A 12,209-nucleotide genomic window follows, 5' to 3' on the forward strand; every position below is an offset into this window, starting at 1 on the left:
ACACACACACACACACACACACACACACACACACACACACACACACACAGATTAACAATCAAATTGTTAGATTACCTGACAAGTTTTACCATATAGAAAATCAACTTAAGAGGCTACAGAAGGGTGTGAGAAGACTTGGCTATAAATTTTAATAAAATTTAGCAAATTTTAAAAACCAAAAAATTTAAATTGCTGGATATAAAAAAAAAGAAAAAGGAAATGTATCCATAATATATTATTACCATCGTATCAATACTATGCTCATCAGCAAACAATATTTGTTATAGTCATCACAATAAAAACATCAAATATGATTTAACCAAAAATTGAGATATAACTACATTGGGAGGTGCTTGGGGGTGGTGGTTAAGTGTACGAAAACTAAAACCCTCCTATTTCTTAATGGAAAAATCATTAGATAATGGCAAAAACTGATGATTCAAGAGACAGCAGTACATATTTCAAAAATTTAGAAATATGAAACTAATTATTAGAAAAACAGCTAAACTATTCAAAGTGGATGCCTTGAAAAAAACAGGGAGTACATAGGCCCAAAACACATGCACACCTCTCTCTTGCTTGCTCTCTCACTTTTCAAGAATCTGTGGGTATGCAACCTATAAATTTCTGATTGTCTTTTTTAAACTATGTATTATTTTTAAAAATGCACCCAAATTAAAATAATAGCAATGAAGATGGATATAAGTGGCACTAAATATATGGAGTAAGATGTGGATGGGGTAACAACTTTGAAAAAATAAAAACAAAACAAAATAATAGCTCTAGAGTTCTGGCTTAGACAATGATATCCTTTTTTTATTAGACAATGATATCTAAAATTTATCTTTTAAATTAAATAATTTCTAAAGGTAATTTTACTAGATTAAAACAATGTCATTTCTACTTCTGACTCAAAATTAAAAGGTACTATGTGAATATAATGATTTGGGGATGGCATACAAAAGAAACACGTTAATAAATTGGTGCTATTTTCTAACAAATTTTTAAAATGTAGTTTCCCCTTCTATACAAATAATTTCTTAGCATAGTGTTGTTTAATGCTTAGTAGTTCACCTACCATAAAAGAAAATAAAAAAATCTTCCACCCTCCCAAATGTAACCAATTTTAAGAACCTATCTCTTTTCTAAACCTTACTTAAAAAAATATATACAGAATGCTCTAAGTGAAATAATTAAGAGTGTAATTCATAGTTTAGCATTTGCATATTGTGTCCCTCAGAGCCCTCATTTGTACTGTTTTTTCCATCTAAAATACCCTTCCTCCTTACCTTATACTGTCCATATTATTCAAGTATAGTAGAAAGAGCATGGACTTGACATCAAATTGAATAGCTCAAATCTTCATTGCACCCTTTCTAATGTAACTCTGGAGAAATTACTTGAATCTGTTTCCTCACCTAAAATATGGGTGTAATATCTACCTAATAGAAGTGGTAATGTAGATTTAGGGAAAAGCTATATAGGTATCTAACTTCAAGCAATACTCAACAAAATATTAATTCCCTACTCCTTCCCAACTCTTGGTTCAATTGTAACTCCTCGATAAACTATTAGACCCTGTTTTTCTTCCACCTTTTACTACACTGACAGCCTATGCCAGGCAACTCAGAATATACTATATACAATCTCAAACTGCTATTTCTTAATGTGTCTTAACTGTACATGTCTAACTCCAAAGTAAGCTCCTTGAGAGTAAAGAACATATTTTCTTCTTCCTTTACATTTCCTTTTATACACAGTAGTCTACTGGATATGCAGTATGCACTTAACGTATGGTAATCTAAGGGCTAAGGAACTAGGCAAAGTCAGGCAATGCCAAATTAAAAAAAATGAGAGACCCATGTATACTGATAATAAAGAAATTTATATCTACGTTAATACCATGGTCTTAATGCCATGTTGATACATAGGTCTTCCTCATTCTTTTTAACTGGGTACCGTCACTGTCAATATATTCAAGATAGATGGTTGAGTAAAAAATTGTAAGGGCACATAATAGCATATATAGTATGATCTTATTTAGAAATAATTTATTTTTTGTCTATGCATAGAAAAAAGTCTGTGATTATGTATACCAAACCGATAATAGTAGTTATCTCTGGAAATGAGGAAGAAACACTTCATTTCTACTTTACTGACATTTTTATTGTATGTATTTCTTTTATACTATGGTATTACTTTAATAAATTTAAGTGTTTTTGTGTGTTTTTTTTTAATGTGCCCACCTCTGTCTCTCTCACCTTTTCTCATGAAGTAAGGTTATCAGTACAAGACCCAAGTACACTAGTATCACTTGCAGCAACAATACTTACTTTTTGGTTGAAAAGGGTTGTCGTTGTCCATCAAGTTGCAGAGTCACCTAAGCATTAACACATGACATCAATCAATTTTATGAGTCACTTTAAGTAGCACCAAATATACTGAAACATGATACTTGGGATTCAGAAATCTTGGGTCTAATTTCAATCTCCAGAAACTCACCATGTGACTCCAGACAAGGTAGCAAGGTAGCTCTTAGTTTTCTGCCCTATAAAATAAAGATACTTACTATTAGGGTGGATTTATTAAATTAAATGTACACACATTAAATATTTTTCTCTACAAAAAGTGTACCTTTTGAGTTTGATATACACATGCTACTCACTTTCCATAATTGGTTCATTCCTGAATGAATGCAAATTTTGTAAATTAAATGCTGAATGTAATAAGCATTTATTATTTGAAGAAATCTGAAACTATTAAATTACAAATAATTTTTGAAAGACACCCTTCTGTAAATGAGCAATCACCCTGTAATACATGCTTTAGTAAATCTGAATTTTGAAATGCTAAGTAACATTGACCTTTAACTGTTGCTCTTTACATTTCAGAAATAAATTAATATTATAAAAAAACACATTCAAAGAAATTTTTAGGTTTTGTTTCTTATCAACGCTAACTGAAAGGAACAGAAAATTAGTTGGATACACTTTATCATAGATTAACTCATTAAAAATAATTACTCATTGCCTCTGTACTCAATGTAATGTGCTCAGTTCTAGGGAAAAAATTAAGATGAATAAATCATAGTCCTTGCCTTCAGAAGTTTACAATCTAATGTCTACGTTTCTTTGGGCTTTTTAAAAAGCTGTTACATTAAACATTTTCAAAAAAACATTTAAATTGCTTTCTTTAAAACAGGAATTTCTGTTCTGAATTCTCATGCATATACACATTTTTTTACATACAAGATAAACATGCTTAAAAATCTATTTCAGCTATTTTAAAAAGTTAAAACTTAAACATCAATACTCTAAAGTATTAAGATAAATAGAGTTAACTGAGTTTCCACTTTATTTGTCATAATCCTCAGAGTAGCAAAAGCAAGCTTTCTTGCTTTTTCCAATTCCAAATCATTTAGACTGAATTAGGTCAAAGGATAAAAACGACTTTAACTCCAGAAGAACTTACTGGTATAAATGTTTGAATTACTATTACAAGAATCTCTAGTGAATTCTGTACTTAAGTAAATTCCCCTATTTCTGAGGTTTGGCTAATTAAAACCTCTGAACTTAATTATCTGAATAGTTATTGCTTGTCCCTAAACGAGAATTAAGGTAATGCATATGTCAAGTAGATAAATACACGACAATTCTTGCTCAGCATTAAGGACCTACTGCTACGAAGAATACAGAACATTTTTTAAGTCACAACTGTACAGCATTTGAGACTCATATAGAATCCTTTTATTAAATGATCATATACAATATCTATTGGTACAAATACCCTAAATTGGTACTAAATGTACAAGTAGTCTATATAAACAAGTCATATCCACTGCCCATGACTACAGCGGTATCTTTTGAGGCTGATAGCAGCCACCAAGGAGCCTCAGTTGGTACATTCATAAACACTCTCAGATGCCATTAGATCCATAGCTTCAGTCTAAAGCTGTGCTATCCAATAAGGTAAATGAGCGCCCCCAAAACTAACAGTTTTGGTGGCAAGGCAAGGAATTCCATGGGACATTAAATCATCTGTTAGAGAAACGGAATATCTAGCAAAATATGCAAGAAGTAGCTTAGAATACCTGTAAGGGCAACTCCAAAGGGTCTCTAGGTTCTGCAACTCAGAGTTGGCACCAAAATAAGCGGAAAAGAACTCTCCATCTCAGCTGCTGACAAGTAACTGACTAATTCCAAGTAACTGACTAATGAAAGACCTCCTCCAGCACAACCCATTCAGTTTTTGGAGACTGCATGTATAAATAATTATAATTTACATACATATATTTTGTTTCAGCTTTTATACATCTAAAATTCAACTATCTTTTAAGAGTTAATTCTACAAAAATTAAAAAAAACATTAGTGGATTAAAATAGTTACAATAGTAAATTGTATGTTATGTGTATTTTACCACAAAATAAAATGTTTTAAAAAGTAATAGATACAATTTCACACCCACTAGGATGGTTCTAACCAAAAAGACAAACAATAACAAGTGCTGGCAAGGATACAGAGAAATTGGAACCCACATACACTGCTGGTAGGAGTATAAAATGGTGCAGACACTGTGGAAAACACTTTGGCAATTCCTCACAAACTTAAAGTTACCATATGACCCAGCAATTCCACTCCTAGCAAGAGAGAATTGAACACGTATGTCTACACAAAAACTTGTAGATGAAAGTTCATAGAAGTATTATTGATAATAGCAAAAAGTAAACAACCCAGGGCTTCCCTGGTGGCGCAGTGGTTGAGAGTCTGCCTGCCGATGCAGGGGACATGGGTTCGTGCCCCGGTCCAGGAAGATGCCGCAGAGCAGCTAGGCCCGTGAGCCATGGCTGCTGAGCCTGCGCGTCCAGAGCCTGTGCTCTGCAACGGGAGAGGCTACAGCAGTGAGAGGCCCGCGTACCGCAAAAAAAAAAAAAAAAAAAAGTAAACAACCCAAATGCCTGATTAATGGAGAAACAAAATGTGATATATCTATACAATGGAATATTGTCATAGAAAGGAATGAAGTACTGATATATACTACCAAATGGATGGATGGACCGACCTTGAGAACATTATACTAAATGAAAGAAACCAGTCAAAAAGACCACATATTGTATGATTTCATTTATATGAAATGTCCAGAAATGGCAAATCCATAAAGGCAGAAAGTAGAGTAGTGGCTGCTTAGGGCTGGGAGGGTTGGGGGGAAAATAAGGAGTGACTTCTAATGGGTATGGGGTTTCTTTATGGGGTGATTAAAAAAAATGTTTTTTTGGTTTTTTTAAAAAATAAATTTATTTATTTATGGCTGCACATCGGCTTTCTCTAGTTGCGGTGAGTGGGGGCTACTCTTTGTTGTGGTGTGCAGGCTTCTCACTGCGGTGGCTTCTCTTGCTGCAGAGCTCGGGCTCTAGGCGCTTGGGCTTTCAGTAGTTGTGGCTCACGGGCTCTAGAGCACAGGCTCAGTAGCTGTGGTGCACGGGCTTAGCTGCTCCGTGGCATGTGGGATCTTCCTGGACCAGGGCTCGAACCTGTGTCCCCTGCATTGGCAGGCAGATTCTTAGCCACTGCACCACCAGGGAAGTCCGAAAATGTTTTTAAATTGATTGTGGTGATGGGTGCACAACACTGTGAATGTACTAAAATCACTGAATTGTACATTGAATGGGTGAATTGTATGTTATGTGAATTATAGCTCAATAAAGCTGTTAAGCATATAATAAGCTGGTAGGATATAAGCCTGGTGGTGATGGAAGTCCCTATGTGGAGAAAGACTACCTAAGAAAGACGCCAACAAAGAGAATAGCAAAACCATAAGATTATGGAGTAGAGAAAAAGAGGGTAGGACAGGGAGACATTCAAGTTCTTTTGCTACCATTTAAACACCTAAGCCATGCTTGGAGGCAAAGTACCTACTAGAACTTTTCAGTTAAGAGAGGGAATAACTGTTCATTTCTGGTCAAACTACTTTAAGTTTCTGGTACTTACATTCAATTCAAGATTAATAATACACTTTCCAACAAATTACCCCAACATTTTTGAAACTAACAGACCTCTGGGAAAATATTTATATTCCAGATGGTACAAGAAAGCTCTAAAACAATACATTGTTTTGCTATCTAAAATATTAACATAAGCATACTCCAAGGATCATCTGAATGACTACCTTATAACGAAGCTCAGTCACATAATTTCAGTACTCACATTTTAAAAAACTGAGATATAACTGACATACATTATATTAGTTTCAGGTGTACAACACAATGATTTGATATATGTGCATATGCAAAATGATCACCACAGTAAGTCTAGTTAACATCCATCACCACATATAGTTACAATTTTTTTTCTTGTGATGAGAACTTTTAAGATCTACTCTCTTAGCAACCTTCAACTATACAATAGTCTTAATAACTGTAGTCACCACACTATATTACATCCCCAGGACTTACAACTGGAAGTTGGTACCTTTTGACCACAGTCACCCAATTTTGTCCCCCCCCTCCCCCAACCACCAATCTGTTCTCTGTATCTATGAGGTGTGTGTGTGTGTGTGTTTTTAAAGATTCCACATACCAGTGAGATTATATGTTATTTGTCTTTCTTTGTCTCACTTAGCATAATGCCCTAAAGGTCCATCCATGTTGTTGCAAATGGCAGGATTTCCTTCTTTTTTATGGCTGAATAGTATTCCACATTTTCTTTATTTGTTCATCCAAAGATGGACACTTAGGTTTTCCCATGTCTTGGCTATTACAATAATATTATAACATTATATTACAATAATGCTGCAATGAACATGGGGGTGCAGATATCTTTTTGAGTTAGTGTTTTTGTTTCCTCTGGATAAATACTCAGAAGAGGAACTGTTGGATCATACCAGTACTCATGTTTTTGTCTGTATTTACTACTGCATTGTCATCAAGTACTATCACTTTTACTGCTGCTGGCTAATAATAAAAGAACAGAGGGAGGGAATATCTAAATGATGCATTTATACTAAATGCAAGGAAAATGACAGTATTTATGGTTAGCTAGAGAAATGAAGGTATTGAAAACGTTTAAACAGAAAAATCTTGCTACTGTTTAGACAGATATGAATCATGGATATGAAAAACTCAAAAAAGTAGTCAGTGACTTTGTTTCACCAAAATACATTATTCAATGTATTAAAGTTGATTCGAATGGCATTGATTTTGCAGTTTTGATTATTTTGTTTTATGATTGTACAAGAACTCGAAGAATATTTAAACATTTTAAGTAAGAGGGTGTCTGTGAAAATGTTTTCCTTATAATAGGAATTAATTGGTACCGTACTCAAATCCAAGAAACACTGGATTATACCTTGGTTTCTTAGACAATTTCACTGGCACCTAAACAATTCAAACTCTCAAACCAGGTTTTGGGAATAAATCACATATAATTTAGAAGGAAAATATAGACTCATCATCTTTTCTTTGTCCAAGAAGCTTTTATATTGTGGAAATGATTTATTTTTTTGAAAGCCTGAACACATGAAGTCCAGGTACATTTTGGGCAGATTTTTAATAACTCTACTATTTCCCCCCTAATTTAAGTTCTCAACTTTTGTCTGTTGACTTTCATACTTCATCTATATGTAGAAAATAGCTAGTTGACACTAAGGTTTAAAATTCATTAGAATAATACTTTGCAAAGATTGTCTATATTTTAAAACATTTTAAAATTAGCTCTTGGGATGGACCACCCCTCTAATAAAATTTACTTTCTGCAAAGTAATTTTTAGATCATATTCAGGGTAAAGATTTTATCTATGTTTTTATTGTAATTGATATGTAAAAGATATAACCTGGAGAAAAGACAAATGCATAATTGGCCTTTCAAAGACGAACTATATAATAAATGTTTTAATAAGTTTCATAAGATATTCTTTAAAAAAATTATTTATTTGGTTGCACCATCTCTTAGTTGCGGCAGGTGGGCTCTTTAGTTGCAGCACGTGAACTCTTAGTTGCAGCATGCATGTGGGATCTAGTTCCCTGACCAGGGGTCAAACCAGGCCCCCTGCATCGGGAGCACAGAGTCTTATCCACTGTGCCACCAGGGAAGTCCCTTTCATAAGATATTCTATAATCATTAATTCCTAAAGTAATTTCAGGGAGTATATATTCTTAAGTAATTCACATTTTAGAGAAGTAAAACTGATCCACTGGGAAAATATCAAGTAAAAATATGGAGCACAATTATGGGAATACTGGACACAGGGGCTGAATGACTGAGTGGGAATTTTAAGTCTACCACACTTTCTGGTTGCCAAACCTATAGGATATTTAACTGGCCTCTTTGTTTTTGTTTTTTTGTTTGTGGCCTCTCCCGTTGCAGCGCACAGGCTCCGGACACGCAGGCTCAGCGGCCATGGCTCACGGGCCCAGCCGCTCCTAGGCATGTGGGATCTTCCCGGACTGGGGCACGAACCCATGTCCCCTGCATCGGCAGGCGGACTCTCAACCACTGCGCCACCAGGGAAGCCCTAACTGGCCTCTTTGAACTTAGTTTTTCCATCTGTAAAATGAAAACAGTAATACCTTCCTTGCAGCACTACTGGAAGGTTAAATGAAAAATTACTGTACAATACTTTGCATTATTTTGCTCAACTTTTCCTTCTTTACTGAAAATCATACAAGTTGATGAATATAAGCACTAAAAAGAAACAAAATTCTAGTTCATGTATAGAACTGTTAAATACTGTCACAAAGAAAGAACACCAGATCAGCAGTTCTCAAACTTTTTTGGGCTCAGGTCCACTCTTCATTCTTAAAACTTACTGAGGACCCCAATGAGCCTTCTGTTTATGTGGATTATATCTATTGATACTTACCATGTTAGAAATTGAAACTGAGAAAAAATTTAATATATATTAACTTATTTAAAGTAATAATAATCCCATTACATGTCCATATAAATATTTTTAATTAAAATAACCAACTTCAAAAACAAAAAATTTAAGGAGAAGAATGACAATGATTTACATTTTTGCAAATGTCTTTAATATCTGTCTTAACAAAAGACAAGTGGAGGGCTTCCCTGGTGGCGCAGTGGTTGAGAGTCCGCCTGCTGATGCACGGGACACAGGTTTGTGCCCCGGTCCGGGAAGATCCCACATGCCACAGAGCGGCTGGGCCCGTGAGCCATGGCCGCTGGGCCTGCGCGTCCGGAGCCTGTGCTCCGCAGTGGGAGAGGCCACAACAGTGAGAGGCCCGCGCGCAAAAAAACCCCAAAAAAACAGTGAGAGGCCCGCGCAAGTGGATTCTTTTATCAGCTTCTGGAATGTATTTTTTGTTCTTCTAAGTATATACAAAGAAGTACACCATGTCTAAACACTTATTAAATACCTAATAAAACTGGTTTCACTATTTCTTTATTCTTATGTAAATTATTTCTAAAATGGCTTATAAAAGATGAAATAAAAATTGTCCATTGGACCCAGATGGTACATAGGTATGACTACTTTTCCTGATATACTATTATTTAAAACACTCCTTAAAAGAAAACTGCTTTGCAATGAATGAATTTAAAAAGTCTAGACACATGTTTGATACAAATTACTGAGTAAAACAAGTCTTCTGGGGTCATTATTTAAAACAACCTGACTGAAAATCATATATATTTTAAGTCCTTCTCTGAAGCAAGAAGAAAAAATATTCAGGGCTACGTATTTAATTAGTGAATATGTCAAATATTTCTGATCTTTGAAAACTCACTTTTGAAATAAAATACATTTCCAATATAAATTTCCAATATCCTATCTGTCACTAAAACTATGGGTTACTTTCTATTCACAAAAATTGCTATTCATTTAGGTATTGCCCCTGTCCAACTGGTATAACAAGAACGACAGAAAAATTTGGGTATGGATCTAAATGTCCTCTTGAATAAAGAAAACAAATTGGATAGAAGAGGAGGTACAGAATTATATATCCTTTCCCCTCACTCTCCTCTTCCACTAAGAAAGCTGATGCTGAGAAGTAAAACCCTGGGCTGAAAAAATCAGATTGGACTAGAAAACTTAACTGGGGAAAAGGGGTTGAAGAGAAGAAGCTGAAATTTGGATCTCTTCAACGTAGAACTTTTTTCAACTTTTCAACATGCTTGGAAATAATAACAATATTATTTAAATACTAAAAAAGTTGAAAAGATATGAAGTCTTTAAAAAATATTTTACTGAAGTATAGTTGATTTACAATGTTGTGTTGATATGAAGCCTTAAATATTTTAAATATAAAGGAAAAGAATTGAAAAGTGTTACTTATATATTTTAGGTGAGTCTCCATGCTTATTCTCCTTGACCACCTCACTCTCATAAAAAATGGATCACAATATAGTGAATTAAGCACTGGGTGAGGAGTCAGAAGACCTAGGTTCGAGAATTGGTTCTATCACTCCTAGCCACATGACCTCAGTAAAGTCTCCTCCTTGAGGCTGTTTCCTCACCTTCTAAACAGTTCTATCAACACCCCACAGCCCACCTCAAAAGAGGTGATAGCCATGAAATATACAAATGCAAGATACAACTGCAGTGGGACTTGTACAAATGTTAAAACATCAAGGGCACACAGCCTTAATTTTATAAGCAACCCAGTGTCTTCATAGGCTTAGTAAAGCTTCTGCTTAAGGAGACAGTTTGAGTTTTCACTGTAACCCCCCAAAGCAAGACACATCACAAATGCTAAGACCAGACCTCTGTAGTTAAAACTCTACTTCTTGGTTTTAATTTTATGTTTAATGGCACTAAAAGGCATTAAAAATCACAGTTCAAACCTGAAAATAATAAAAGCAAAATTTAAGTTCACAGATTAAAAAATCTTTGCAAACAAAGAGAACTCCTTGGATGTAGACCTCCTGTGCTTGTAGAAGCTGGTTCACTTGACATTTTCTGCTCTGATTTCTCCTTTTTAAAAAAAAGCATTAAAACTTGGGATGAGTTAAGAGGAACTCCCTCCGTGTCTAGAGAAGGATAAAACCTCAGAATGAGATAATTTTTTCCATCTCATTAAGTAAAACCTGCAAAGATCACTGTTAAAAAACTGTGTCTCTAACTCCACGTTTCTCCTCAGGGCTCTTCTCTAGACAATAACGGAATGGAGCACGATTTCTATGACGGAGGAGCGAAGTCCCTTTGGCAAGAACAAGGGTGTGAGCATTGAATGACCAGTAACCTGGGTGGGGGGGAATCAGGACAGAAAGGAGGGGCCCAAGAGACCAGAAAGTTCAGAACCCTCTCTGGTCTCTATTCCCATGACTGAAGAGCCGTGGGGATGGGCGGGTCTCGCCAAACATCGGCATCATATATACAAAAGACCAAAGGGAGTTGCCTCCAGAAAGAAAAGCCAAAACCAAGCTGGGACCGACCGACACATAGGCCCCGGAAGGTGAGGAGGCAGTAGTGGCAACCGAGTGACCCCGGCCCTCAGGCCGCCAAACGCTGCCGCCAAGCAGCTACCTTTCCGAGATGCCTCCCCCCGCCGGACTGGTGCAAGATGGTGGCCCACCCGCCACCGCGCCGCCAAGTCCGTCCCCTCCCCCGCGCCCTGGGCCATCCTGGCAACGCACGCCAGCATCCAGACCCTCGACCTGCAGTCCTCACGGCCGGGCCACCTCAGCTGCCCTCAGAGTACGGTGGCCATAGCCTCGCGGGAGAGCCCCTGCCTGCTTCCGCGCGGCGCAGGCGGGGGCGGGGGCCACTTACCGCGAGCGGAGCAGGTCGGCCTGACTGGGACTCGGAGGAGGAGAAAGAGGAGGAGGAAAGGGAGGAGCGTGAAAACATTAGGCGGCGTCCACAGCCACAGCCTGGAGCGACTCTCAGCGCGGAGTAAGCACCTCAGAAGAGGGTAGAAGTATATAACTACGCGCGCTGACTCATGGGTAGACGCCAGCTTCTCCCCCGCCCCCCAAACATCCGGGTTTCTTTTCTAACTGACCAGGGAGGGCGGGCGCGGACATGTGCGTGGCCTTACACATTCTCGAAGGCAGCGGTGCTCTGCCTGCGGGTGGTGGGCTGTGGGCCACGTTCCGCGGGTCAGGGCGAGGGTCTGGGCTGATGCCTATCTCCTCGGCCAGACCACTGTCTAGCCCGTGTTGCAATCCCGAAATCAGGGCTACACATGAAATGTGAGCACATGGAAACGTGAATTCTGGGTCCTCCCAGTGTGTAAGGGCTAGAAGCACCAATTAAA

The 12,209-nt window shown here is 37.2% G+C and overlaps 1 protein-coding gene across 2 annotated transcripts in view; it reads right to left on the bottom strand.

Annotated features, from left to right (window-relative positions):
• Positions 1–11,796, bottom strand: part of ZNF280C (zinc finger protein 280C) — a 53,948-nt gene extending 42,152 nt beyond the window's left edge. Inside the window, exons 1-3 of one of the 2 annotated variants that reach the window (XM_029240695.1) lie at positions 11,723–11,796; positions 2,503–2,548; positions 2,334–2,380 (exon numbers count right to left, since the gene is read on the bottom strand). In XM_029240695.1, coding sequence (XP_029096528.1) covers positions 2,334–2,364 — 31 coding nt within the window. In that variant the 5' untranslated portion in view covers positions 2,365–2,380; positions 2,503–2,548; positions 11,723–11,796. Of the gene's footprint in view, positions 1–2,333; positions 2,381–2,502; positions 2,549–4,090; positions 4,111–11,722 lie in introns of those variants that run through there. The other variant, XM_029240697.1, reaches the window with a different exon arrangement.
• Positions 11,797–12,209: the final 413 nt, after the last annotated feature.

The sequence above is a fragment of the Monodon monoceros genome, unplaced genomic scaffold (genome assembly GCF_005190385.1).
Source record: "Monodon monoceros isolate NGI ecotype Baffin Bay Population unplaced genomic scaffold, NGI_Narwhal_1 Super_Scaffold_22, whole genome shotgun sequence".
NCBI lineage: Eukaryota > Metazoa > Chordata > Mammalia > Artiodactyla > Monodontidae > Monodon > Monodon monoceros.